A 26080-nucleotide genomic window follows, 5' to 3' on the forward strand; every position below is an offset into this window, starting at 1 on the left:
CCCCCCCACCTCCCCCTGTCCCCAGTGCCCCCCATGCTCCCCAGCTCCCCCTGTCCCCCTGTCCCCAGTGCCCCCCCACCCTCCTGTCCCCAGTGCCCCCCATCCCCCTCCAGCTCCCCCTATCCCTGTCCCCAGTGCCTCCCATGCCCCCCCACCTCCCCCTGTCCCCAGTGCCCCCCACCCTCCTGTCCCCAGTGCCTCCCATCCCCTCCAGCTCCCCCTATCCCTGTCCCCACTGCCCCCCACCCCCATCTCCAGTTCCCCCATCTCCCTGTCCCCATCACCCCATCCCTCTGTCCCCAGTGCTCCCCATCCCCCCCATCCCTGTCCCCAGTATCCCCCCACCCCCCTGTCCCCATTTCCCCCCATCCCCCTGTCCCTACCACCCCCATCCCCTCCACCCCCTTGTCCCCACCCCACTCCCCCTCCCCACTTACCACCCCTCAGCCCAGCAGCACATCCCCAGGGAATAACACTCCCCACACATCCCCAAACCCCACCACCACCCCCCCAGCCCCCTCCCCACCTCCACGGGGACCCCCTAGAGACCCCCCAACCCCCCCTAACCAGCCACCCCCTCCCCTGGCAGGCAGGAGTTTGACAACGAGCGGTGCCCGGACCTGCGGCGGGACGTGTACCTGCAGGACATCCACTGCGTCAGCTCGCTCTGCAAGGCCTACTTCCGCGAGCTGCCCAACCCCCTGCTCACCTACCAGCTCTACGACAAGTTTGCTGTGAGCCTCATCCGTCTGTCTGTCCGTCCCACCCCTCCACGTGTCCGTCTGTCCGTCCTCACGCCGTCCTCCTGTACACCCCCCCCCCCTCTCCCTACCCCCAGGATGCTGTCGCCACCCAGATGGAAGAAGCTCGTTTGGTGAAGATCAAGGAGGTGCTGAAGGAGCTGCCGCTGCCCCACTATAGGTAAAGGAGGGATGGAGGGACACACAGAGGGATGGACAGACATGTAGACCCCTCCCCACAGCCCCTGAGGCCCCTTCCTCATGTCCTGTCCCCCTCTCTCCTCCCCAGGACCCTGGAGTTCCTGATGAGGCACCTCCTGCTCATGGCGTCCTACAGCAGCCAGACCAACATGCACGCCCGGAACCTGGCCATCGTCTGGGCACCCAACCTGCTGCGGTGAGCGCCGGGCACAGCACCCAGCCCCCCTCCCCAGCCCCCAGCCTGAGAGGCCTTTCCCACCCTACCCCACCCTGTCCATCCCCATCCTGGTGTCACAGAGTCGCTGGGGTGGGAAGGGACCTGGAGAGCTCATGGGGTCCAACCCCCAGCTCATATCACACAGGTCGGTGTCCAGATGGGGCTGGAATCTCTCCAGAGAAGGAGACTCCACACCCCCTGGGCAGCCTGTCCAGGGCTCCCTCACCCTCACTGGGGAAAAGTTCTTCCCCATGTTGGTGCAGAACTCCCTGTGCTCCAACTTGCAGCCATTGCCCCTTGGCCTGTCCCCACAGACACTGAGAAGGGGCTGGCTGATTCCCCCTCCATCCCCTGCTTAAGATAATTACAGACATTAATTAGATCCCCCCTTAGTCTTCTCTTCTCCAGGCTGAGCATCCCCAGCTCACTCAGCCTCTCCTCACAGGGGAGATGCTCCAGGCCCTTCATCATCTCCGTAGCCCTTCTCTGGACTCTCTCCAGGAGATCCCTGTCCTTTTTATCCCAGGGAGCCCAGAACTGGACACAACACTCCAGTGGGGCCTGACCAGGGCAGAGCAGAGGGGGAGGATCCCCTCCTGTCACCTGCTGCCCACACTCCTCCTGATGCCCCCCAGGATCCCATTGTCTCTCTCAGCCCCCAGGGCACACTGCTGGCTCATGGGCACCCTGTCACCCACCAGGACCCCCAGGTCCTTCTCCACAGAGCTCCTCTCCAGCAGGTCACCCCCAGCCTGTCCTGAACTGGTTGTTCCTTCCCGCTCAGGTCGCGGGACATCGAGGCGACGGGGTTCAACGGCACGGCGGCCTTCATGGAGGTGCGGGTCCAGTCCATCGTGGTGGAGTTCATCCTCACGCACGTGGAGCAGCTCTTCGGGGACGCCCCGCTCAGCGGTACGGCCTGGGGGGGACAGGGAGGGGGACAGGGGCACCCAGAGCTCAGGGGGGACAGGGGTGGACAGGGACACCCACAGCCTGGTGAGGGGACAGGGACACCCAGAGCTCAGGGGGGACAGGGACACCCACAGCCCAGTGAGGGGACAGGGACACCCAGAGCTCAGGCGGGACAGGGACACCCACAGCCTGGGGGGTGACGGGGGTGACAGGGACACCCACAGCCTGGTGAGGGGACAGGGACACCCACAGCTCAGGGGGGACAGGGACATCCATGGCTCAGGGGGGACAGGGGGGGACAGGGGCACCCAGAGCTCAGGGGGGACAGGGACACCCACAGCCCAGTGAGGGGACAGGGACACCCACAGCTCAGGGGGGACAGGGACACCCACAGCCCAGTGAGGGGACAGGGACACCCACAGCCTGGGGGGGACAGAGGGGGACAGGGACACCCACAGCCTGGTGAAGGGACAGTGACACCCACGGCCTGGGGGGATGATGGGGGGGACAGGGACACCCACAGCCTGGTGAGGGGACAGGGACACCCACGGCCTGGTGAGGGGACAGGGACACCTACGGCCTGGGGAGTGATGGGAGGGACAGGGACACCCAGGGCCCCATGAGGGGACAGGGACACCCACAGCCCAGTGAGGGGACAGGGACATCCATGGCTCAGGGGGGACAGGGTGGGACAGGGACACCCAGAGCTCAGGGGGGACAGGGACACCCACAGCCCAGTGAGGGGACAGGGACACCCACAGCCTGGGGAGTGACGGGAGGGACAGGGACACCCCATGAGGGGACAGGGACACCCACAGCCCAGTGAGGGGACAGGGACACCCACAGCCTGGGGGGTGATGTGGGGGACAGGGACACCCAGGGCCCCATGAGGGGACAGGGACACCTATGGCCCAGGAAGGGGATGGGAGGGACGAGGACACCCAGAGCCCAGTGAGGGGGATGGGGGGGGACAATGGGGGCACCCACAGCCCAGTGAGGGGCTGGGGGGGACGCAGGGACACCCACGGCCCAGCGAGGGGGATGGGGGGACACACAGGGACCCCCATGGCCCAGCGAGGGGCTGGGGGGGACACAACAGTGAGAGGGGCTGGGGGGGGATAATGGGGACACCCACAGCCCAGTGAGGGGCTGGGGGGAACACGACGGTGAGAGGGGCTTGGGGGGGGATAATGGGGACACCCATGGCCCAGTGAGGGGGGGGGTCAGGGACCCCCATGGCCCAGCAAGGGGACTGGGAGGGAGGGGGGGGGGAAGGGGTCACCTCCACATGTCTGGATGTTTTGGGGCAGGCAGGGGGGGGTGTCTCTCCCCACCAGGCCCCTGACCCCCACCCCATCCCCACCCAGGCAGCGAGTCGCCCCGCCGGTCGCGGCTGCTGGGCGGGGGGGTCCCGGGGGAGGGGCAGAGCCCCCCGTACCACGTGCCGGCGGTGCTGAGCCAGGGCGATGGGCCCCCCCCGATCCGGCCCTACCACACCATCATCGAGCTCAACGACCCGAGGTGGGACAACCCCCCCCCCCCCCCCACCTTTTTTCCCCTGCTGGGGTGCACGGGGGGTCTGAGGGGTCCTCACACCCCCCCTTGACACCCCCTTCCCAGGAGGAAGGGCTCCATCAAGGCCAAGAAGTGGAGATCCATCTTCAACCTGGGCCGCTCCAGCCACGTGGCCAAGTGCCGGCTGGCCAAGGCGGAGGAGAAAGGTGGGGAGTGAGGGTCTGTCCCCCCCCCCACCCTGTGTGTCATCCCCCCCACCCCTCACCCCAACCTCTCCCCCACCTCCCCCAGATGAGAAGGGCAGCAAGACGAGCCTGCGGCCCGCCAAGAGCATGGACTCCCTCAGCTCCGTCCCCTTCGCCAGCGACGGTACGAGGGGCACGGGGACCCTCCCTGAGGCGGGATGGGGGGTGGGTGAAGGTGCCAGAGGGATGGGGAGTAAAGATGGAGTGCCCAAGACACTGAGCATCACCCCCAGCACTGCCCTGTATCCCGGCTCCAGCATTACCCCTGGGACCTCAGCTCCATCATCATCATCACCCCCAGTATCCCAGCCCTGCCCTCAGCCCCTGTATCCCGGCTCCGGCATCACCCCTGGGACCTCAGCTCCATCATCATCATCACCCCCAGTATCCCAGCCCTGCCCTCACCCCCTGTATCCCGGCTCCAGCATCACCCCTGGGACCTCAGCTCCATCATCATCATCACCCCCAGTATCCCAACCCTGCCCTCACCCCCTGTATCCCGGCTCTGGCATCACCCCTGGGACCTCAGCTCCATCATCATCATCACCCCCAGTATCCCAGCCCTGCCCTCACCCCCTGTATCCCAGCTCCAGCATCATCACCCCTGGGACCTCAGCTCCATCATCACCCCCAGTATCCCAGCTCTGGAGCTGCCCCCCAGAAGCCAGGGGTGGAATTTGGGGGGGGAATTTTGGTCCAGGCTCTGACTCTTCCCCCCCCCAACTCCAGACACAGACACCCCTGGGCTGAGGAAGAAGCGCTCGGCCAGGCAGCCCCTGCAGCGCCGCGAGAGCTTCGACGCCGGCTCCTCACCGCCCGAGAGCGGCTCCGAGCTGGGGGAGAAGCCTCTGGGGAAGGAAGAGCCCCAGACCCCCGAGCTGGAGGGTGAGAGCAGCACCAAATCAGAGCCCACCACCCCTAAAGCCGGCCGGGCCGCGCTGGTGGCACCCAGCCGCTCACCCAAGGGCGCCCGGAGCCGCGCCGAGAAGTGCGCCGGGGTCCACATCTCCGTCCCTTTTTCCGTCACCATCCCCCCCCACATCACCTCCAACCTCTCCCGCCTGACACGGGGGTTACCCTGCCCGGCGCTGGCCCAGGCACCACCCACCAGCTCCCCACCACCCACCCGCGAGGCCGAGACGCCCCAACACCGCCAGAGGCGGCCGGCGGAACGGGATGGTGTGGGGAGCCCCGGTGAGACCGCGGGGTTCGGCGTCCCGCCGTGTCCCCACGCTGGGGAGGGGGATGTGGATGCAGAGGAGACCCGGCTGTCCTTGGAGCTGCGGGATTCCTTCGCCTTCCTGGATAACCAGGAGCCGTGGTTGGATGGTGCCGGCGACGGGGAGCCGGTGCCGCCGGCTCTGCTGGCAGCCAGCTCCGCGGAGGATGGCGAGGGCTTCCTGGCCATGGAGGAGAGCATGGAGAGCGGGTTCATGAACGTAAGCTGGCGGGATGGGGCTGGGGAGGGGATGGAGGGGACGTGGTGGGGCTGTGGGGATCGCGGTGTAACCGTCACCCTTCCCGCCTGTCACCGTCCCCCCCACAGCCGGAGGAACCCCCCGCCGAGGAGCCGGGCAGTTACCTCTCCATTGAGGAGTGCATGGATGAGGAGATGTTCTACATGGCCCCCAGCGGCTCCGACGCCGGGGACACCGACTCGGATGACATGTTCCTCAGCGCCCACGACGACCTCAGCCCGCTGGTGTCCCACCGCCAGCCATTTGGTGAGGACACGGCCACAGAGACCCCCACCCCAAGCCAACCCGGTGCTGCCACCGCGCCGCAGGACACGGCACCAACTCTGGGCTCAGCGGGGTTGCAGCCCATGGAGGAGGAGGAGGAGGAGGAGGATGCTCCAGGCAAGGGGGAGCAAGCTGGGGTGCTGGTAGAGGAAGGGAGCAGCCAGCCCACAGGGGAGGGGGGAGAAAGGGAGGGGGCTGCAACCGCCACCGGCCCCACCAGAACTGACTCCGGCGCCGAAGCCGGCACGGCCACCGAGGCCGAAGAAGCCGGGAGCCATGTGGGAGTGGGGCTGGTTCCTGATGCATCACACGAAGAAGTGGAAGAGGATGGAGCTGGCAGCGCTCCCCCCGCCACAGAGCCCGCACCAGGCTCCCCTCCGCCGCCCTCACCGCAGGAGCCAGCGCAGCCCGCGGCGCCCCGCTCAGAGCCCGGGTTTCTCGAGGCCTCTGGGAGCAGCCCCGGGAGTCCATCGCTTTCTGCCTCAACCCTGGAGCTGCGTGGCCCTTGCCCGGAGCCCCCCGGGTCGGACCCGCCGTGCCGCGAGCCCGTGGCCGTGCTGCGCCGCGACGGCAGCGCCCCGGTGCGCCTGGCCTCCCGCACCGTCAGGATCCAGCAGGCACGCTCCGTGCCCGTCGTACCCCCGAAACCCCAGTTCGCCAGGGTCCCGCCGGCCCTGCAGCCCTGGACGCCGCACGCCGCCGAGGCTGCCGCCGCCGCCAACGCCAACGATGCCAACGCCGCCAACGCCGCCAACGCCGCTGCCACACCCCATCAACCTCCCCCTTCCCCAGCTCCAGAGGGGTCTCCCCCCGCGCCCGCCAGCGCTGGCACGAGGCGCGCGGGCTGGCGGGAGCGCGGCTGCGTCTCCTTCGACGCGGCGGTGGCCGCCGCCGTGGAGCAGCAGCTGTCGCAGGCGCCCAGGCCGCGGCTCTCGGGCGAGGGGGAGTCGGCGCCCAGCGCCACCCCCAAGGCCCTGCCCTTCCAGACCAGCCCCTTGCGCCCGCGGCTCCTGCGGCCCCGCAGCTGCACTGAGGCCCGTGGGAGCGAGGAGACGGGGAGGAACCGGCTGGGCTCCAGCCGGGCTGTGGCGCAGGCTGAGGGGGAGGCGGGAGCCGGGCCCGCGGCCCGGGCGGGCGTCGAGCAATAAAGGCGCTGGGCTCCCATCTTACGGCTGCGGCGCAATATGGCGGCACCCGGGGTGGCTTCAAGGGGCTGGGTGGGAAAGGGGTTCCCGCTGGGCGAACCGAGCTGGGGTTGGGGGGGGGTGAAGAAGAGGAGGGGGGGTCCTTGGAGCTGAAGCAGAAGGAGGGAGTGGGGGGTGTTTCAGGTGAGAGGTGAGGGAGGCAACAGGAGAGCCGCCCGCTTTCAAGATGGCGCCGCCCTCACTCAAGATGGCGCCGGGCGGAAGAGAAGGGCTTCGCCGTCTAAGATGGCGCCCGCCCGGCTCGGCACGCACTGAGATGGCGCCGGGGTGTGGGGGGGGTGGAGGCCTTTGCCCGGCGCCAAGATGGCGGCGTTGGCGTTGCGTTGCTGTGCGAGGCCGCCCCCTGGCTTAAGATGGCGACGGGGGAGGGGAGGGCTGAGGGGAAGGGGCGGGGATGGGGATGGGGATGGGGGGGGGGGGGGGGTTCGGCTTCCGCCCGGAGCCGTTATGGCGGCGGCGCGGCGGCTCCGTGCGCATGTGCGGAGCTCGATGGCGAGACAAGGGGCCGAGCGCGCGCAGGGCGGCCCCGCACCGCGAGGTACCGGGAGGGGGGGGGAAGGGGGGGGGGGGATGCGGCGGGGGGGGGGCTGGAGGAAAGGGGGGGGGGGGGTGCGGCGGGGCCGGGCCCACCGGAGCTTCCCTCCCTCCCCCCCCCCCCCCCTTCTCCGCCCCGCCCCCGCCTTGCGGGCCTCGGGCCCTGCCCCGGCTGCGGGAGGTGCGGGCCCGGCTCAGGCCCCGCCGCTTCCCCCCCCACACACCCCCCTCCCAACCCCCCTCAGCCCGCCCGGGGCCTGGGCCTGGCCTCTGCCACCTCCCCCGGGTAGGGCTTCAGGGCCCTTCCTTAGGCCTTCGCCGTCCTCCGCCGCCCTTCCCCCGGGGCGCGGCACCCCCCGGGCCTGGCACCGGCACCGTGACAGCCCCCGGGGCTGCGGGAGCGGGAGCGGGGCGGGGGGAGGCGGCGACACACCCTCCCCCACGACCCTCCTCTCCCGCCGGGGCTGGGCCCGGGGAGGCAGCGTTGGGGGGGCCGGCCGGGCCCGTTGGCGCTGCCGGCGCCGGTTCCGCAGCCGGTTCCCGGTGGGTGACAAAGAACCGGAGGCTGCGGGACCCCCCCCCCACCTTGTCCCCCCCCCCCGCTCCCTCCCCGCGTCCTCCGGCTCCGGGGATGCGAAAGCGAAACGGGGTGTGGGGGGGGGGGGCGGGGTTGTTGGGGGGGGGGGCAAAGGGGGCGTCCCTTCCCCGGTGACAGCGGGGACCTGCCACCCCCCGGGGCTGGAGGAGGAGGAGGAGGAGGAGGAAGGCCGGGCCCGGGCCCGGGGCTTGAGCCGCTGCCATCCCCACAGGGCTGTGAAGGCCGGGAGGCTCCATCTGCCGCTGCCCCGCGGATGCCTGTGCGAGCGGAGCGATGAAGGGGTGAGCGGTGAGGGGGGGGGATCCCCCTCCCTTTCTCCTCCTCCTCCTCCCCTTTTTCCCATCCCCTTCTAACCCTGTTTGGGGCCTGGGAGGGGGGGTCCTTTACCTGTATGTCCCCCCCAAATCCCATCCCCACCCCTTGCAGGCAGCAGAAAGCAGCCGAGACGGAAGAGGGAACGGTGCAGATCCAGGAAGGTGAGGAAAAGGAGGTGGGGGGGGGGAAGGCTCAAGGCTCCCACCCTCAGCCTTGGAGGCTTTGAGAAGTGGGGAGGGGGGTTCAGAGGAGGCAGCTCACCCCCTTCTTGCCTTAAGGTGCAGTGGCCACAGGTGAGGATCCCACCAGCGTGGCCATTGCCAGCATCCAGTCAGCCGCCACCTTCCCCGACCCCAACATCAAGTATGTCTTCCGCACGGAGAACGGCGGGACGCAGGTATGTGGGGGGGTGGGAGGGGGGGGACAGGGTCCCGGGGGGGTCACAGCAGCAATTTGGGGTGGGTGAAAGGGCAAATCAGCCCTTAACTACCCCTGGGAAGGGGAGGGAGGGGGGGGTGTGTGGGTGCTGCGGTGGGCCGAGCAGCCGGTCCCCCGCAGCGGCGGCTCTCCGGGTAGGTGATGTACAGGGTGATCCAAGTGGCTGACGGACAGCTGGACGGACAGACAGAGGGTACCAGCGCCATCAGTGGTTACCCTGCCGCTCAGTCCATGACACAGGTGGGTGTTGGGGGGGGTGTTGAGCTGGAACAGGCAGCCATCTCCCCCTCTGCATGTCCGTCGTGGCGTGTCACCCGCCGCGGCGTGTCACCCGCCGCGGTGTGTCACCCACTCTCTCTCTGTGTGTCCCCTACACCCCAGGCTGTCATCCAGGGCGCCTTCACCAGCGAGGATGCTGTGGAGACCGAAGCCACCACCACAGAGACCCACTACACCTACTTCCCCACCGCCGCCGTGGCTGACACCAGCACCTCCGCCGGCGCCGGCACCACGGCCACCGCCGTCGTCACCACGCAGAACTCAGAGGCTCTCCTAGGGCAGCCCACCCCTACGGGTACAGGCTGGAGGGGTCGTGGTCCCTCTGGGGTGGGGGTGGTGGGGGGAATCTTTGGGGGTGCCTCTCCCCTGAGTTGCTGCCTGGTTTTTTGGGGCTGTGTAGGGCAGTTCTTCGTGATGATGTCACCGCAGGAGGTGCTGCAGGGGGGGACGCAGAGATCCATCGCCTCCCGCGCCCACCCCTACTCCCCGTGAGTACTGAGCTCTCCCTGGGTGTTAGGGGTGTTGTGAGGGGCACAGAGGTGGATTTTTGGGGGGGGTGTTGAGGTCAGGATCGGGTCTGTACCCTCACCAAACCCCTCATCCCCACACCCTGTGCCCCCCCTCCCCAGGAAGTCGGAGGCACCACGGGCCACACGGGATGAGAAGCGCCGGGCGCAGCACAACGAAGGTGGGGATGGGGGTGTCTCTGGGGGGGGGTTCTGGGGGGTGTCAGGATGGTGCTGAGCCCCCCCCTGTGTGTCTTTTGTGTCTCTTCCCACCCCCTTCCCACAGTCGAGCGCCGGCGCAGGGACAAGATCAACAACTGGATCGTGCAGCTCTCCAAGATCATCCCCGACTGCTCCATGGAGAACACCAAGTCGGGGCAGGTAGAGACCCCCCAGGAGGGGCTCAGGGTGGGGAGAGGGGGGTACCTGCTGCGTGTTCTGTGTCCTTCCTTTCTTCCTGCTCACCCCCCAGCCCCACTTTTCCCTCCCTTCCCCAGAGCAAGGGTGGGATCCTCTCCAAAGCCTGCGACTACATCCAGGAGCTGAGGCAGAGCAACCACCGCCTCTCCGAGGAGCTCCAGGGTCTGGATCAGCTCCAGATGGACAACGAGGTCCTGAGGCAGCAGGTGAGGGGTGGGTGGGGGGTGTGTGTGTGTAAGGGGGGTGGTCCTAGCTGCTTCTGACCCGAAATCCCCTTCCCCAACCCCCAGGTGGAGGACCTGAAGAACAAGAACCTGATCCTGCGCGCTCAGCTGCGCCAGCACGGCGTGGAGATCGTCATCAAGAACGACAGCCACTGACCGGGACGGTGGGGACGGGCAGCGGGATAGGGGGGGGGGGGCCCCCTCCCCAAATTACACCCCCCCACACCTCTACCCACCATCACCATCACCCCCCCCTTCACAGCCCCCTCTCCCCTGGCAGCGTGCACCTCCCCGGCGTGACATCAGGACCCCCTCCTGTTTGGTGTGTGTGTGTGTGTGTGTGTGTGTGTCCCTCTCACTTCTCCCCCCCTCCCCATCTTTGTCCCCCTCCCCACTACAGCCCTGGCCCCCCCCCACTCCCCTCACACCCCCGTCGCTTCTGGGCCAGGCAGGCGCCGGCCACGCTCCCCCCCCCCCCAACCCCCCACCCTGCCCAGTACCACCCCTGTGTCCCCCCCATCCCCTTCCCCAGGGGATACCCCCTCCCCAGGGGGCAGGGGTTGCCTCTCACCCCTCCTGGGCAGCCACAGGGGTGTGTGTGGGGTGGGGTGCTGGTGGTCCTGGGGTGTCGCAGACCCCCCCCTGTTTCCCTCCCCCTACCCCCCCTTTTCCCCAACCCCCTCCCCGCTGCGGCTGGCCCGGCCTGGCCTGGCCAGACTTTTTTTTAAAACTCTCTGAATTTAAAAAGCGAAAAATAAATAAAAATAGTGATTTGTTTTTCCAGGCCCCACCGTTTATTACCCCCCCCCACCCCCCCACAACCCCCTGCCCTGGGCTCCCCCTGCCCCAGGGCCCCCTCAGGCCCCCCTGCCCCAGGCATAGCCCTGCTCTGGCTGCCATAGCCCCCCTACCCTGACCCCCCCAGCCCACCCCCTGCCCTGGCCCCCCCCAGGCCCCTGAGCCCCCCTGCCCCAGGCATAGCCCTGCCCTGGCTGCCATAGCCCCCCTACCCTGATACCCCAGCCCACCCCCTGCCCTGTGCCCCCCCAGGCCCCTGAGCCCCCCTGCTCCAGGTATAGCCCTGCCCTGGCTGCCATAGCCCCCCTACCCTGACCACCCTGGGCCCCCACTGCCCCAGCCCCCCCCCCCAGGCCCCTGAGCCCCCCTGCTCCAGGCATAGCCCTGCCCTGGCTGCCATAGCCCCCCTACCCTGACCCCCCCAGCCCAACCCCTGCCCTGGGCCCCCCCAGGCCCCTGAGCCCCCCTGCCCCAGGCATAGCCCTGCCCTGGCTGCCATAGCCCCCCTGACCTGACCCCCCCAGGCCATCCCCTGCCCTGGGCCCCCCCAGGCCCCTGAGCCCCCCTGCCCCAGGCATAGCCCTGCCCTGGCTGCCATAGCCCCCCTACCCTGACCCCCTGCACCCCCCCAGGCCCCTCAGCCCCCCCTGCCCCAGGCATAGCCCTGCCCTGGCTGCCATAGCCCCCCTACCCTGACCCCCCTGGGCCCTCACTGCCCCAGGGCCCCCCCAGGCCCCTCAGCCCCCCCTGCCCCAGGCATAGCCCTGCCCTGGCTGCCATAGCCCCCCCTGCCCTGACCCCACAGCCCACCCACCCCTTCCTGGGCATGGTGCTGCCCTGGCCCCCCCCCCAGTCCTAGACCCCCCCCAGCACAGCTCTGCCCTCTGTCCCCCTTCTCATCCCTGCCACAGGCCCCTCAGCACCCCCCATCCTGGGGCAGAGTCCTGGGCAGGGACCCCCAGCCCCCTCTAGCCCCCCCAACCCACCCCCCAGCCTGCCCCCCACCCCCAACCCTGGGGTCCGGCCCCATCTGCCCCACTTCCCCCCTGCCCCCCCCCCACCCCACCCCCTCCCCGGCCACGCCGCAGCCCCAGGACCCCCCCCCACCCCCTCACCTCGCGTGGCGGTGACGTCACGGCCCCGTGATGTCAGCGCCGGGGTCACCGCGGGGACCCCGCGGAGGTCGCCGGCCCCGTCGCTATGGCAACGCCGCGCTCTTCCCCCCCCCCGCCCCTCCACCCCCCGCCTCCAAGCGCTCCCATTGGCCAGAAGTTGGAGCGCGCTCTCCCATTGGCCGGCGGCCCTCGCCCTCTCCACACCTGTGCCCGCGCGCCCCTTCCTCTTCAGCCAATCAGCGCCGAGCTACCGGCCCCTCTCAGCCACTCGACCGCGGGGCGGGGTGTGACGGGGTGATGGGGGCGTGGCCGGGGGGGCGGGGCTTTCCCCGGCACCTGGCGGAGGGGGCGGGGCGTGATTGGCCCAGCCCCGTTGAAAAGGGGCGGGGCTTAGCGGGGCGGGGCCGTACCTGGGCGGGGGGGGGAGGAGGAGGTGGGGGGGGGGCGCAGTGCGGCGGCGGCGGCCATGGCGGGAGCGGCGCGGCCGGGCGGCCCCGGGCCCCGGCCCCGGCCCCGGCCCCGGCTCTTGATGCTGCTGCTCGGGGCTGCGGCCGGTGAGTCCCGCCGGGGGGGTTCCGGGCCGGACACGCGGTGCCCGAACAATAGCCCGGTCGGGGTGGGGTGGGACGGGGCAGGGGGGGGTTCCCCGGTCCCGGTCCCGGTCCCGGTCCCGGTATCGGTACCGGGAGGGGCAGCGGGGGATGCCCGAGGCGGCACCGGCACGGGGACGGGGGGGTTGGGGGGTCGCGGTGCTTCCGTCCGAGCTGGGACCGGCGGCAGGGCGGGGAGGGGGGGAGGGGATGGGGAGGGGGTTCCCCGGTCCCGGTATCGGTCCCGGTATCGGTACCGGGAGGGGCAGCGGGGGATGCCCGAGGCGGCACCGGCATGGGGACAGGGGGGTTGGGGGGTCGCGGTGCTTCCGTTCGAGGTGGGACCGGCAGGGGGGGGAGGGGAGGGGCGGGGAGGGATCCCCGGTCCCGGTATCGGTACCGGGGGGGGCAGCGGGGGATGCCCGAGGCGGCACCGGGACGGCACCGGCACCGGGACGGGGGGGTTGGGGGGTCGCGGTGCTTCCGTTCGAGGTGGGACCGGCGGCGGGGGGGGGGAGGGGAGGGGCGGGGCGTTCCCCGGTATCGGTCCCGGTATCGGTACCGGGGGGGGGGCAGCGGGGGATGCCCGAGGTGGCACCGGGATGGGGACGGGGGGGTTGGGGGGTCGCGGTGCTTCCGTTCGAGGTGAGACCGGCGGGGGGGGAGGGGAGGGGAGGGGCGGGGGGGGTCCCCGGTCCCGGTATCGGTACCGGGAGGGGCAGCGGGGGATGCCCGAGGCGGCACCGGGACGGGGACGGGGGGGTTGGGGGGTCGCGGTGCTTCCGTTCGAGGTGGGACCGGCAGGGGGGGGAGGGGGAAGGGCGGGGGGGGCCGGTACCGGTACCGGGAGGTGCCCCCCCGGGGGGGGGCTCCTCTTTGAGGGGGGCTCCTCTTTGGGGGGGGGGTTCCTCCTTGGGGTGGGGTCTCCTCTTTGAGGAGGGGGCTCCTCTTTGGGGGGGGCTCCTCTTTGGGGGGTGGTGTCTCCTCCTCGGGGGGGTGGATCCGGCTGCACTTCCCGGGGCAGGAAACCCGCCGTGGCCAAACATCCCGTCCGGCGGCACCGCCGGCAGCGGGGTCACCGTGTCCCCACCCCGTGTCCCCACCCCAGTGTCCCCACCACCCCAGTGTCCCCACCCCAGTACCCCCACCCCAGTACCCCCATCCCCATCCCAGTACCCCCATCCCCACCCCAGTGTCCCCACCCCAGTGTCCCCACCCCAGTACCCCCATCCCCATCCCAGTGTCCCCATCCCAGTGTCCCCACCCCAGTACCCCCACCCCAGTACCCTCATCCCCATCCCAGTACCCCCATCCCCACCCCAGTGTCCCCATCCCAGTACCCCCATCCCCACCCCAGTGTCCCCACCCCAGTACCCCCATCCCAGTACCCCCCATCCCCATCCCAGTACCCCCATCCCAGTACCCCCATCCCCACCCCAGTACCCCCATCCCCATCCCAGTGTCCCCATCCCAGTGTCCACACCCCAGTACCCCCATCCCAGTACCCCCATCCCCACCCCAGTACCCCCATCCCCACCCCAGTGTCCCCATCCCAGTGTCCCCATCCCAGTACCCCCATCCCAGTACCCCCATCCCCATCCCAGTGTCCCCATCCCAGTGTCCACACCCCAGTACCCCCATCCCAGTATCCCCATCCCAGTACCCCCATCCCCTCCCAGCTGGGGACACCAGCAGCTGCCCCAGCTGCCCCCCAGGTTAATGAGTAGCCGCTGGCTCTGCCCAAGGCCGCGGTGACGGTGACGGTGGCGGTGGCGTCCCCGGCGCCTTCCTGTCCCCGCCATGGCGGCTTCACCATTGTCCTCCAGCAGCCCCAGCCCAGCTTGGCCACATCCCGGCTCAGGACCCCCCCCAATCCCACCCCCACCCCACCAGGGTGTCACCCACCCCCCCACACCCACCCACCCCCCACCCACCCACCCCGGTCCCTTTCCCGGTCCCGCCCCACGCCGGCGCTTGGGAGCGGCACCGGGAAGCTCCTGGTGCTCGGGGCCGCTGGGAACCCCGTTTCCTCCTGGTTTCACCCCAAAACAGCCCCTCTTTGTTGGCGCCGCCGCCCGCCCGCCCTTCCCTGGGTGCCGGGGCTGTGGCAGCTCCCGGTCAGCTCCCGGTGATCCAGCTGTTGGCCGGTGTCACCGTCACCAGGCCCAGAACTGGGGAGGGGGGATGGCTGCAGGTCCAGGGTCAGGGGCACGGCACCGGCTCTGGTACCGGCCACCGGCTCTGGTACCAGCCATGGGCTCTTGGCACCGGCTCTGGCACCGGCCACTGGCTCTGGTACCGGTTCTGGTACTGGCCACCGGCTCTCAGTACCGGTTCCTGGCTCTGGTACTAGCCATGGGCTCTGGTACCAGCCATGGGCTCTTGGCACCGGCTCTGGCACCGGTTCTGGTACTGGTCACCAGCTCTCAGTACCAGCTCTGGCACCGGCCACTGGCTCTGGTACCAGCGATGGGCTCTTGGCTCTGGCACTTGGCTCTGGCAACGGCCACTGGCTCTGGCACCGGTTCTGGTACTGGCCACCGGGTCTCAGTATCAGCTCTGGCACCAGCCATGGGCTCTGGCACCAGCCATGGGTTCTGGTACCAGCCATGGGCTCTCGGCACCGGCTCTGGCACCAGCCACTGGCTCTCAGTACTGGCCACTGGCTCTGGTACCAGCCATGGGTTCTTGGCACCAGCCACCAGCTCTGGTACAGGCCACTGGTTCTGGTACCAGCCATGGGCTCTGGTACCAGCCATGGGCTCTTGGCACCAGTTCTGGCACTGGCCACTGGCTCTGGCACTGGCCATGGGCTCTGGTACCGGCCATGGGCTCTTGGCACCAGTTCTGGCACTGGCCATTGGTTCTGGTACCAGCCATGGGCTCTAGTACCGGCTCTGGTACTGGCCATGGGCTCTGGTACCAGCCATGGGTTCTTGGCACCAGCCACCAGCTCTGGTACAGGCCACTGGCTCTGGTACCAGCCATGGGCTCTGGTACCGGCTCTCAGTACCGACCATGGGCTCTGGTACCGGCTCTGGTACCAGCCACCGTCCCCAGCGCCGGCTGTGCCGCGGTGTCGTGCGTGTGCCCGGGGCAGCGGTTGTGCAACAGCCCCAGGGTGGTTCCCGGGGTGGTTCCCGGTGAAACCAGCCAGAAACCGGGGCAGGGCGGGAGAGGCGAGGGTGACGCGGTGACGGTGACGGTGACGCGGTGACGGTGACGCGGTGACGGTGTCACCCGGGGCTGCAGGACGGGATTTGCCAGCTCCCCTCAGCCCGGGGTCACCGAGGCCCCTGGGGGACCCTCGGGGCTCCCCGTGACCTCCTGACCCCCACTGCCCCCTGTACCCCCCTCCTGACCCCCCCTGCTCCCCGTACCCCCCTCCTGACCCCCCCCGTACCCACCTCCTGACCCCCTCTGCTCCCCATACCCCCCTCCTGACCCCCCCTGTACCCCCCTCCTGACCCCCCGTAACCCCCTCCTGACCCCCCCTGCTCCCTCTACCCCCCTCCTGACCCCCCCCGTACCCCCCTCCTGACCCCCCCTGCTCCCCGTACCCCCCTCCTGACCCCCCCCTGCTCCCCGTACCCCCCTCCTGACCCCCCCCTGCTCCCCATACCCCCCTCCTGACCCCCCCCTGCTCCCCGTACCCCCTACTGACCCCCCCCCTGCTCCCCGTACCCCCCTCCTGACCCCCCTGCTCCCCGTACCCCCTCCTGACCCCCCCCGTACCCCCCTCCTGACCCCCCTGCTCCCCGTACCCCCCTCCTGACCCCTCCCTGCTCCCCGTACCCCCCTCCTGACCCCCCCTGCTCCCCGTACCCCCCTCCTGACCCCCCCCGTACCCACCTCCTGACCCCCTCTGCTCCCCATACCCCCCTCCTGACCCCCCCCTGCTCCCCTGGACCCCCCCCTGCTCCCCGTACCCCCTCCTAACCCCCCCCTGCTCCCTGTACCCCCCTCCTGGACCCCCCCCCGTGTCTCTCAGCGTGTCCTTCCCCCCCCAGTGTCCCTGGTGGGAGCCCAGGTCACCTCCACCACCCAAGAAGTGCCCGAAAACCAATGTGAGTGTCCAGCTCCCCCCCCAACACCCCCCAGCCCCTTTTTGGGGGGGGGTCCTATGGCTGGGATGCATCCCTGCATCCCCCCAGGCCCCCCCAGGGTGGGTTTCCCCCCCCAAGGGTGGGTTCCTGACCCCCAAGGGTGGGTTGTTCCCCCCCAGGAGTGGGATTCCCCCCCCCCCAAGGGTGGATTCCCCTCCCAAGGGTGGGTTTCTGCCCCCCCAAGGGTGGGTTGTTCCCCCCCAGGGGTGGGTTTCCCCCCAAGGGTGGGTTCCTGCCCCCCCAGGAGTGGGTTTCCCCCCCCAGGGGTGGGTTTCCCCCCAAGGGTGGGTTCCTGCCCCCCCAGGGGTGGGTTCCCCCCCCCAAGGGTGGGTTCCTGCCCCCCCAAGGGTGGGTTCCCCCCCCCCAAGTGTGAGTTCCTGCCCCCCCAGGGGTGGGTTGTTCCCCCCCAGGGGTGGGTTCCCCCTGCCAAGGGTGGGTTCCTGCCCCCCAAGGTTGGATTTCCCCCCCTGAGGGGGGGTTCCTGCCCCCCGAGGGTGGGTTCCCCCCCAAGTGTGGGTTCCCCCCCCCAGGGTGGGTCCCCCCCTCCAAGGGTGGTTGCCTGCCCCCCAGGGGTGGGTTCCTGCCCCCCCAGGGTGGGTTGTTCCCCCCAGGGGTGGGTTTGTGCCCCCCAGGGGTGGGTTGTTCCCCCCCAGGGGTGGGTTTGTGCCCCCCCAGGGGTGGGTTTGTGCCCCCTCAGGGGTGGGTTCCTGCCCCCCAGGGGTGGGTTCCTGCCCCCCAGGGCTGGGTTCCCCCCCCAGGCGTCCCCCTGTCCCGGCAGCCGTGGAGATCCCGTGCTCAGCGTATCGCTCGGGCTGGAGCAGCCCCCGGATCGAGTGGAAGTTCCAGAAGGGCTCCTCGCTCGTGCTCTTCTACTACGGGGGGCAGCTGACAGGTACAGCCCCGACCCCTGTCTGTCTGTCTGTCTGTCTGTCCCTGCTGCCCCCAGACCCCTGTCTGTCTGTCCGTCTGTCCCTGCTGCCCCCAGACCCCCATCCCTGTCTGTCTGTCCCTGCTGCCCCCAGACCCTCTGTCTGTCTGTCCCTGCTGCCCCCAGACCCCCTGTCTGTCCGTCTGTCCCTGCTGCCCCCAGACCCCCTGTCTGTCCGTCTGTCCCTGCTGCCCCCAGACCCCTGTCTGTCTGTCTGTCCGTCTGTCCCTGCTGCCCCCAGACCCCCTGTCTGTCTGTCCGTCTGTCCCTGCTGCCCCCAGACCCCCTGTCTGTCTGTCCCTGCTGCCCCCAGACCCCCTGTCTGTCTGTCTGTCTGTCCCTGCTGCCCCCAGACCCCTGTCTGTCCGTCTGTCCCTGCTGCCCCCAGACCCCCTGTCTGTCTGTCCGTCTGTCCCTGCTGCCCCCAGACCCCCTGTCTGTCTGTCTGTCTGTCCTGCTCCCCCCAGACCCCCTGTCTGTCTGTCTGTCCGTCTGTCTGTGCTGCCCCCAGACCCCTGTCTGTCTGTCCGTCTGTCCCTGCTGCCCCCAGACCCCCTGTCTGTCTGTCTGTCCGTCCCCAGAGCCGTACCGGAGCCGGGTGCAGTTCTCTCCCACCCTGGGCTCAGCCGCTGTGTCTGTCTGTCTGTCCGTCCCCAGAGCCGTACCGGAGCCGGGTGCAGCTCTGCCCCCTCCCTGGGCTCAGCCGCTGTGTCTGTCTGTCTGTCCCCCCCAGAGCCGTACCGGAGCCGGGTGCAGTTCTCTCCCACCCTGGGCTCAGCTGCTGTGTCTGTCTGTCTGTCTGTCCGTCTGTCCGTCCCCAGAGCCGTACCGGAGCCGGGTGCAGCTCTGCCCCCTCCCTGGGCTCAGCCGCTGTGTCTGTCTGTCTGTCCGTCCCCAGAGCCGTACCGGAGCCGGGTGCAGTTCTCTCCCACCCTGGCTCAGCCGCTGTGTCTGTCTGTCTGTCCCCAGAGCCGTACCGGAGCCGGGTGCAGTTCTCTCCCACCAGCATCCGGCTGGAGGCGGCCACGCGGCAGGACTCCGGTCGCTACATCTGCGAGGTGGTCGGGGACGGCAGCCAGATCGCCAAGTCCGAGGTCACCCTCATCGTGCAAGGTCAGTGCAACCCCCAAACCCCCCCCCAGCACCCCCAAAAACATCCCCTCAGTACCCCCCAAACCCCCCAGCACCCACCCAATCCCCCCCCCAGCACCCCCCAAAAACACCCCCCAGCACCCCCCAAAAACACCCCCTCAGTACCCCCCCAACCCCCCCAGCACCCCCCAAAACCCCACCCCAGCAGCCCCAAATCCCCCAGCACCCCCCAAAAACATCCCCTCAGTACCCCCCAAAACCCCCCCAGCACCCCCCCAACCCCCAGCACCACAAACCCGCCCAGCACCCCCCGAAACCCCCACCCCAGCACCATCCCCATCCCTGTCCAAGTGCCCCCCTCCCATCCCATCCCTGCCCCCCCAGTGCTCCCCCAGTGCCCCCCCAGTATCCCCATCCCATCCCTGCCCCAGTGCCCCCCAGTGCCCACCAGCATCCCACCCCATCCCATCCCTGCCCCCAGTGCCCCCCAGTATCCCCATCCCATCCCATCCCTGCCCCCCAGTGCTCCCCCAGTGCCCCCCAGTATCCCCACCCCACCCCATCCCATCCCCAATCCCCCAGTGCCCCCCAGTGCCCCCCAGTATCCCCACCCCATCCCATCCCTGCCCCCAGTGCCCCCCAGTATCCCCACCCCATCCCATCCCTGCCCCCAGTGCCCCCCTCCAAGCCGGCTGGCGCACGTGCCGAGCTCGGGCACCATCGGGCGCCGGGCGGTGCTGCGCTGCTCCGAGAGCGAGGGGTCCCCCCCCCCACCTTCCGCTGGTACAAGGACGGGACCCTCATGCCCCAGGACCCCAAAACCAGCCCCACCTTCCGCAACTCCTCCTACAGCCTGGGACCCCGTCACCGGGGAGCTGGTGAGCTGGGGGGGCTGGGGGCACCCCCAATTCGGGGATCCCCCCCCCCTCTGGGGATGGGGGTGGTGGGTGCTGTGAATTTGGGGATCCCCCACCCCAAAATCCCCTCCAGGGGGGCTGGTGGGGGGGTGGGTTACCCCCAACTCAGGGAGCCCCCCCTGGGGATGGGGGGGGGTGGGTGCTGTGAATTTGGGGATCCCCCCCACCCAAAATCCCCTCCCAGTGGGGCTGGTGGGGGGGTGGGTTACCCCCAACTCGGGGATCCCCCCCACCCTGGGGATGGCCGGGGGTGGGTGCTGTGAATTTGGGGATCCCCCCCCCCCAAAATCGCCTCCCAGGGGGGTTGGTGGGGGGGGTGGGTTACCCCCAACTCGGGATCCCCCGAGGTCAGTGCGACCCCCAACCCCCCCAAACAACCCCCCCCAGCACCCCCCAAAAACACCCCCTCAGTACCCCCCAAAACCCCCGGGGATGGGGGGGGGGGGGGTGGGTGCTGTGAATCTGGGGATCCCCCACCCCAAAATCCCCTCCCGGTGGGGTTGGTGGGGGGGTGGGTTACCCCCAAATCGGGGATACCCCCCTGGGGATGGGTGGGGGGTGGGTGCTGTCAATTTGGGGATCCCCCCCCAAAATCCCCTCCAGTGGGGCTGGTGGGGAGGTTGGTTACCCCCAACTCAGGGATCCCCCCACCCCAAACCCCTTCCCCTCCTGGTGGGGCTGGTAGGGGGGGGTGGGTTACTCTAAACTTGGGGTTCCCCCCCCAAACCCCCTCCCCCCCCGCTCCACGCCCCCCCTCTCCCCCCCAGGTCTTCGAGCCCTGAGCAGCTTCGACACGGGGGACTATTCCTGTGAGGCCACCAACAACGTGGGGACCCCCCAGCGCTCAGACACCTTCCGCATGGAAGCCAGTACGGGGGGGGGGCTGCTGCCTGGGGACCCCCCCTCACCCCACAACCAACCCCCCTCACCCCCCCAACCACCCCCCATCACCCCCCATTCACCCCCCCAATCACCCCCCCATCACCCCCCCATCACCCCCCAATCACCCCCCCAATCACCTCCCCATCACCCCCCCATCACCCCCCCATCACCCCCATCACTCCCCCATCACCCCCCCATCACCCCCCCAACCACCCCCCCATCACCCCCATCACTCCCCCCTCACTCCCCCGACCCCCATCGCCCCCCTCACCCTCCTCACCCCCATTGCCCCCCAACCCCCCCACCTCACCCCCCAATCACCCAGCCTTACCCCCCCATCACCCCCCTTTATCCCCCAACCCCCATTGCCCCCCATCATCCCCCCTCACCCCTCTGTCACCCCCCCTCGCCCCTCAACCACCCCCCTATCACCCCCCAACCACCCCCCTATCACCCCCCAATCACCTCCCCTCACCCCCCCATCACCCCCTGTCACCCCCCATCACCCCCCTCACCCTCCTCACCCCCATTGCCCCCCAACCCCCCCACCTCCACCCCCCAATCACCCCCCACAGCCCCCCACCCCCCCTCACCTCCCTGACCCCCATTGCCTCCTATCAGCCCCATCACCCCCCTCACCCCCCCAACCACCCCCCCATCACCCCCCTTTACCCCCCCCACCCCCAATCACCCTCCCCTTACCCCCCTTCACCCCCCGACCCCCATCACCCTCCCCTTACCCCCCCTTCACCCCCCGACCCCCGTCACCCCCCCTCACCCCCCCAACCACCCCCTATCACCCCAACAATCACCCCCCCACCCCCCATCACCCCTCATCACCCTCCCCTTACCTCCTGACCCCCGTCACCCCCCCCTCACCCCCCCAACCACCCTCCTGTCACCCCCCCATCACTTCCCATCACTCCCCATCACCCCCCTCACCCCCGTCACCCCCCTCACCCCCCATCACCCCCCAATCACCCCCCATCCCCCCCCTCGCCCCCCAACCCCCCCTCGCCCCCATCACTCCCCTCACCCCCCCTCACCCCCTCACCCCCATCCCCCCCCACACCTCACCCCCCAATCACCCCCCATCCCCCCACTCGCCCCCATCCCACCCCCCTCACCCCCCTTGCCCCCATCATTCCCCTCACCCCCATCCCCCCCCTCACCCCCCATCCCCCCCCATCACCTCCCCTCACCCCCATCACCCCACCCCCCCTCCCCAATCCCCCCCCCAGGCTCTGCCCACGCCTGGGGTTACCCCAGGACCCCATCACCCTAATTAGCCGTGCTGTTAATGACCCCCCGGGATTCCTGGGTGTGTGGGGGGGTGTGGGGGGGGTCCCCAGGTGCCGTGGCCGCGCTGTGACCCCCCCGTGCCCCCCCCGTGCCCCCCAGGCGAGGTGAACGTGGGCGGCATCGTGGCGGCGGTGGTGGTGCTGCTGATGGTGCTGGCGCTGGCGGCCTTCGGGCTCTGGTTCGCCTACAGCCGCGGCTTCTTCAGCAGTGAGTGACCCCCCGGACCCCCCCGGACCCCCCGAACCCCCCTGCACCCCCCCGGACCCCCCCGAACCCCCCTGAACCCCCCCGGACCCCCCCGGACCCCCCTGCACCCCCCCGAACCCCCTCTGACCCCCCCACTGCACCCCCTTGCATCCCACCCCCCCCCCCCGCACCCCTCTATATGCCCCAACTCCCTGAGCCTCCCCGACCCCCCTAAACCCCCCAGATCCACCCCCAAGCACCCCCTGAACGCAACCTGAACATCCTTAACCCCCCTGCACCCCCCTGAACCCCCCCGAACTCCCCTGAACCCCCCTGAACCCCCTTGCATCCCCAACCCCCCCCGCACCCCTCTATATCCCCCAACTCCCTGAGCCTCCCCGACCCCCCTAAGCCCCCCCTAACCCCCCCGAACCCCCCAGAACCCCCCAAGCACCCCTGAACCCCCCTGAACATCCTTAACCCCCCTGAACCCCCTCTGACCCCCCCCGCACCCCTCTATATCCCCCAACTCCCTGAGACTCCCCGACCCCCCTGAACCCCCCAGTTCCCCCCCAAGCACCCCCTGAACCCCCCTGAACCCCCCTATACCCCCTGAACCCCGCAAAACCCCCCCTGAACCCCCCTGAACCCCCCCGAACCCCCTCTGACCCCCCCACTGCACCCCCTTGCATCCCCACCCCCCCCGCACCCCTCTATATGCCCCAACTCCCTGAGCCTCCCTGACCCCCCTAACCCCCCAGTTCCCCCCAAGCCCCCCCTGAACCCCCTAAACCCCCCAGATCCCCCCAAGTACCCCCTGAACCCACCCAAGCCCCCTCTGAACCCCCTGAACATCCCTAAACCCCCCAAACCCCTCCTGAACCCCCTAAAACCCCAGATCCCCCCCAAGCACCCCCCAAGCCCCCCTGAACACCCCTAAACTCCCTGAACCCCCCTGAATCCCCCTACAGCCCCCTGAACCCCCATGAACAACCCCCCCCTGCACCTCCCCCGTAACCCCCTGAACCCCCTAAACCCCCAGACCCCCCAAACACCCCCTGCACCCTCCAGCCCCCCCAGAACTCCCTAAATGGTCCTGACCCCCCCCCCCAAGCCCCCTGAACCCCCCCTGGACCCCCCGAAACCCCCTTGAACCCCCTGCACCCCCTCTGCCACCCTGTGAATCCCCCCTGAATTCCCTCTGCACCCCCTAACCCCCCTTTGACCCCCTCAACCCCCCTGAACCTGCCCTGAACCCCCCCAGAACCCCCCTTGAACCCCCCCTGCACCCCCCTGAATCCTCTAACCTCCCCCCAAACCCCCCTGAACCCCCCTGCACCCCTTGAACCCCCCCGAATCCCCCTAACCCCACCCCCAAACCCCCCAAACCTCCCCCAGACCCCCCTGAACCCCCCCCAGAACCCCCTCTGCACCCCTTGAACCCCCCCTGAACTCCCTAACCCCCCCCAAACCCCCCTGAACTCCCCCTAGAACTCCCCCTGCACCCCCTAAACCCGCCTTGAACCCCCTAACCCCCCCAACCCCCCAAACCTCCCCCAGACCCCCTACACCCCCCTGAACCCCACTAAACCCCCCCCCAGCCCCCCCTGACACCCCCCAGAACCCCCCTGCACCCCCTAAACCCCCACCCCCAACCCCCCCCCCAGCCCCCCCTGACCCCCTTTTCTCCTCCTTCCCTTTCAGAGAGAAAAGAGTAAGTGAAGCCACCTCGGTGCTGCCTCCTCCCAGCCCGGCCAGGGGGGTCCCTTCTGACCCCCCCCCCCAGCTCCCCCCCTCCCCCCAAACCTCGGGTGCCCCCCTGGTGCTCAGGGTGGGCACAGGGGGTGCGGGGGGGTCCCCAATGTCACCTCTGCTCCCCCCAGCGCCGGCGGCAAGAAGGTGATTTACAGCCAACCCTCCCAGCGCAGCCAGGTGAGGGGGGCTGGGGGGGCTGGGGGGGTGGGGGGGACCCCTCTGTGTGTCTGTGTGTCCCCCCCACCCTGGCCCGGTGTGGGGACCCTCACCCCTGTGTCCAGCACCCCCCATCCTTGTGCCCCCCCCCCACCCCCAGATAGTGACCCCCACCCCTGTGCCCCCCCAGGACAGTGACACCCCCACCCCTGTGCCCCCCAGGACAGTGACACCCCCATCCCTGTGCCCCCCCCCCCTCTCAGACAGACCCCCACCCCTGTGCCCCCCTGCCCCCCCAGACAGACCCCCACCCCTGTGCCCCCCCGCCCTCCCCAGACAGATCCTTACCCCTGTGCCCCCCCCAGGACAGTGACACCCCCATCCCTGTGTCCCCCCCCCACCCCAGACAGACCCCCACCCCTGTGCCCCCCCAGGACAGTGACACCCCCATCCCTGTGCACCCCCCCCCCCCCAGACAGACCCCCACCCCTGTGCCCCCCCAGGACAGTGACACCCCCATCCCTGTGTCCCCCCCCAGACAGACCCCACCCCTGTGCCCCCCAGGACAGTGACACCCCCATCCCTGTGTCCCCCCCCAACAGACCCCCACCTCTGTGCCCCCCCCACTCCCCAGACAGACCCCCACCCCTGTGCCCCCCAGGCAGTGACACCCCCATATCCTTATGCCCCCCCCAGATAGTGATACCCCTATGCCCCCCCAGGCAGTGACACCCCCATATCCTTGTGCTCCCCTCCCAGGCAGTGACACCCCCATCCCCATGTCCCCCCAGTGACCCCCCCCCACTAACCCCCCCTTGTCCCCGCAGGGGGAGTTCAAGCAGACCTCGTCCTTCCTGGTGTGACCCCCCCACCCCCCAGCGCCCCTGTAAATGCCCCCCCTGCCCCCCCCCTTGAACTGGTATTTTTTTAAGCCTCACTCGGTGCCTTCGCTGACCCCAGGAGGGGTTTGGGGGGGGGGGCGAGGGGGGGGTCTCCTGTGTACCCCCCCCCCCCCTTGTCCCCTCCCCAGCAGGACGCGGGTCCTGGCCGTGCCCCCACGTGTCCCTCTGGGGGGGGTGGGGTGTTGCTGTAACCCCCCCCCCCATTCCCAGCGTGTGGGGGGGGTGTGTGGCACCCCATCTCCCCCAGTGCCAGCTGCCTACTGGTCCCAGTTACCCCCCTGTACTGGGCATGGGGGGGTGTGGGGGGGTCCCCACATCCTGCCCAAGGGTGGTCGCTGCTGGGAATAAACCGCGTCCTGGTACCCAACGGGCTGATGCCCTTTGATTGGGGGGGGGGGGGCCGAGGGGGGCACAGACTCGTCGGGGGGGGGGCACAGACTCGGGTGGGGGGGCCCTGGGGACCCCCAGATGCTGCACAGAGCCCACCCCCCCCCCCCCAGTGCAGCCCCTCCCCACCATCATCACAACCTGGTACCCATTGCCTGGTGCCCTTTCTTTGGGGGGGGGGGTGAGGGGGGGGGCACACAGACACTCAGGAGGGGTCCTGGGGTGCCCCCCCCACCCCAGCACAGCCTGCAGATCCCACCCCCAGAGCCCCCCCCCGCCCCCCAGTACAGCCCCTCCCCACCATCTCATCCTGGTACCCAACTCCCTTGGGAAGGGGGGGCTGGGGGGGGGGGGGCTCAGCCATACACACACTCAGGGGGGGGGTCCTGGGGTGCCCCCCCCACCCCAACACAGCCCCCAGAGCCCATCCCCACCATCATCACGACCTTTATTTAGTAACCACATCACCCCTGTGCCCCCCCCCGCCCCCCCCCACCCTGGATCAGGGAGGAGACAGTCCTGGGGGTGGGGGGGGGCTAAGGGGGGGGGGGGCACACACACACCTTCCTTCCCCTCATATAGATACAGAATTAGTGGCTCTATATATAGGGGCAAATTGGGGGGGGGGGCGGCCTGGGCAGGGGGGGGCAGCCAGGGCCGCTCGTTAATAGCAGAGCTCTACGTTAGCAGCAGCGACGGGCTCGGGGGGGGCCGGGGTGGGGGGGTCCCCGGGGGGGGGTCCCCAGCCCAGGGGGACACGGCACCGCAGCCGGGTCCGATTATCGGTGACACCCCGGGTGTCCCCACCCCCCCCCACCCCCCCCCAAAGATTCAAAGAGGGGGGAGGGGGTTTATCCTGCCTCAGTTTCCCTT

At 69.9% G+C, this 26080-nt stretch overlaps 3 protein-coding genes across 5 annotated transcripts; all 3 read left to right on the plus strand.

The window, feature by feature from the left end:
* Positions 1-838: 838 nt before the first annotated feature.
* On the plus strand, positions 839-6720 carry ARHGAP30 (Rho GTPase activating protein 30; the record flags this gene model as incomplete). Its single annotated transcript, XM_084280956.1, has 8 exons — positions 839-921; positions 1030-1137; positions 1943-2070; positions 3438-3591; positions 3691-3791; positions 3877-3954; positions 4560-5269; positions 5377-6720. Exons 1-8 carry the CDS (start codon positions 857-859, stop codon positions 6718-6720), a joined length of 2688 nt encoding a protein of 895 aa, XP_084137082.1. The 5' UTR covers positions 839-856.
* Positions 6721-7220: 500 nt separating this feature from the next.
* USF1 (upstream transcription factor 1) lies at positions 7221-10870 on the plus strand. Of its 3 annotated transcripts, none has more exons than XM_084280953.1 (11): positions 7221-7315; positions 8121-8190; positions 8336-8385; positions 8503-8621; positions 8801-8902; positions 9044-9236; positions 9342-9429; positions 9571-9629; positions 9734-9828; positions 9945-10073; positions 10158-10870. In XM_084280953.1, exons 2-11 carry the CDS (start codon positions 8183-8185, stop codon positions 10245-10247), a joined length of 933 nt encoding a protein of 310 aa, XP_084137079.1. In that variant the 5' UTR covers positions 7221-7315; positions 8121-8182; the 3' UTR covers positions 10248-10870. The 3 variants fall into 3 exon arrangements, with proteins under 3 accessions (XP_084137079.1, XP_084137080.1, XP_084137078.1); XM_084280954.1 differs by having other exon boundaries at positions 8509-8621; XM_084280952.1 differs by having other exon boundaries at positions 9044-9429.
* Positions 10871-15472: 4602 nt separating this feature from the next.
* Positions 15473-25182, plus strand: F11R (F11 receptor; the record flags this gene model as incomplete). Its single annotated transcript, XM_084280957.1, is given in 13 exon segments — positions 15473-15799; positions 16586-16661; positions 17479-17592; positions 18598-18741; positions 19395-19414; positions 19416-19479; positions 19482-19576; positions 19578-19598; positions 20405-20414; positions 20417-20506; positions 21921-22028; positions 23712-23939; positions 24746-25182. Coding segments are annotated over 12 exon segments (1083 nt in total). The 3' UTR covers positions 23726-23939; positions 24746-25182.
* Positions 25183-26080: the final 898 nt, after the last annotated feature.

Source organism: Gallinula chloropus (genome assembly GCF_964237585.1).
Source record: "Gallinula chloropus genome assembly, contig: HAP1_SCAFFOLD_366, whole genome shotgun sequence".
NCBI classification, from domain to species: Eukaryota; Metazoa; Chordata; class Aves; order Gruiformes; family Rallidae; genus Gallinula; species Gallinula chloropus.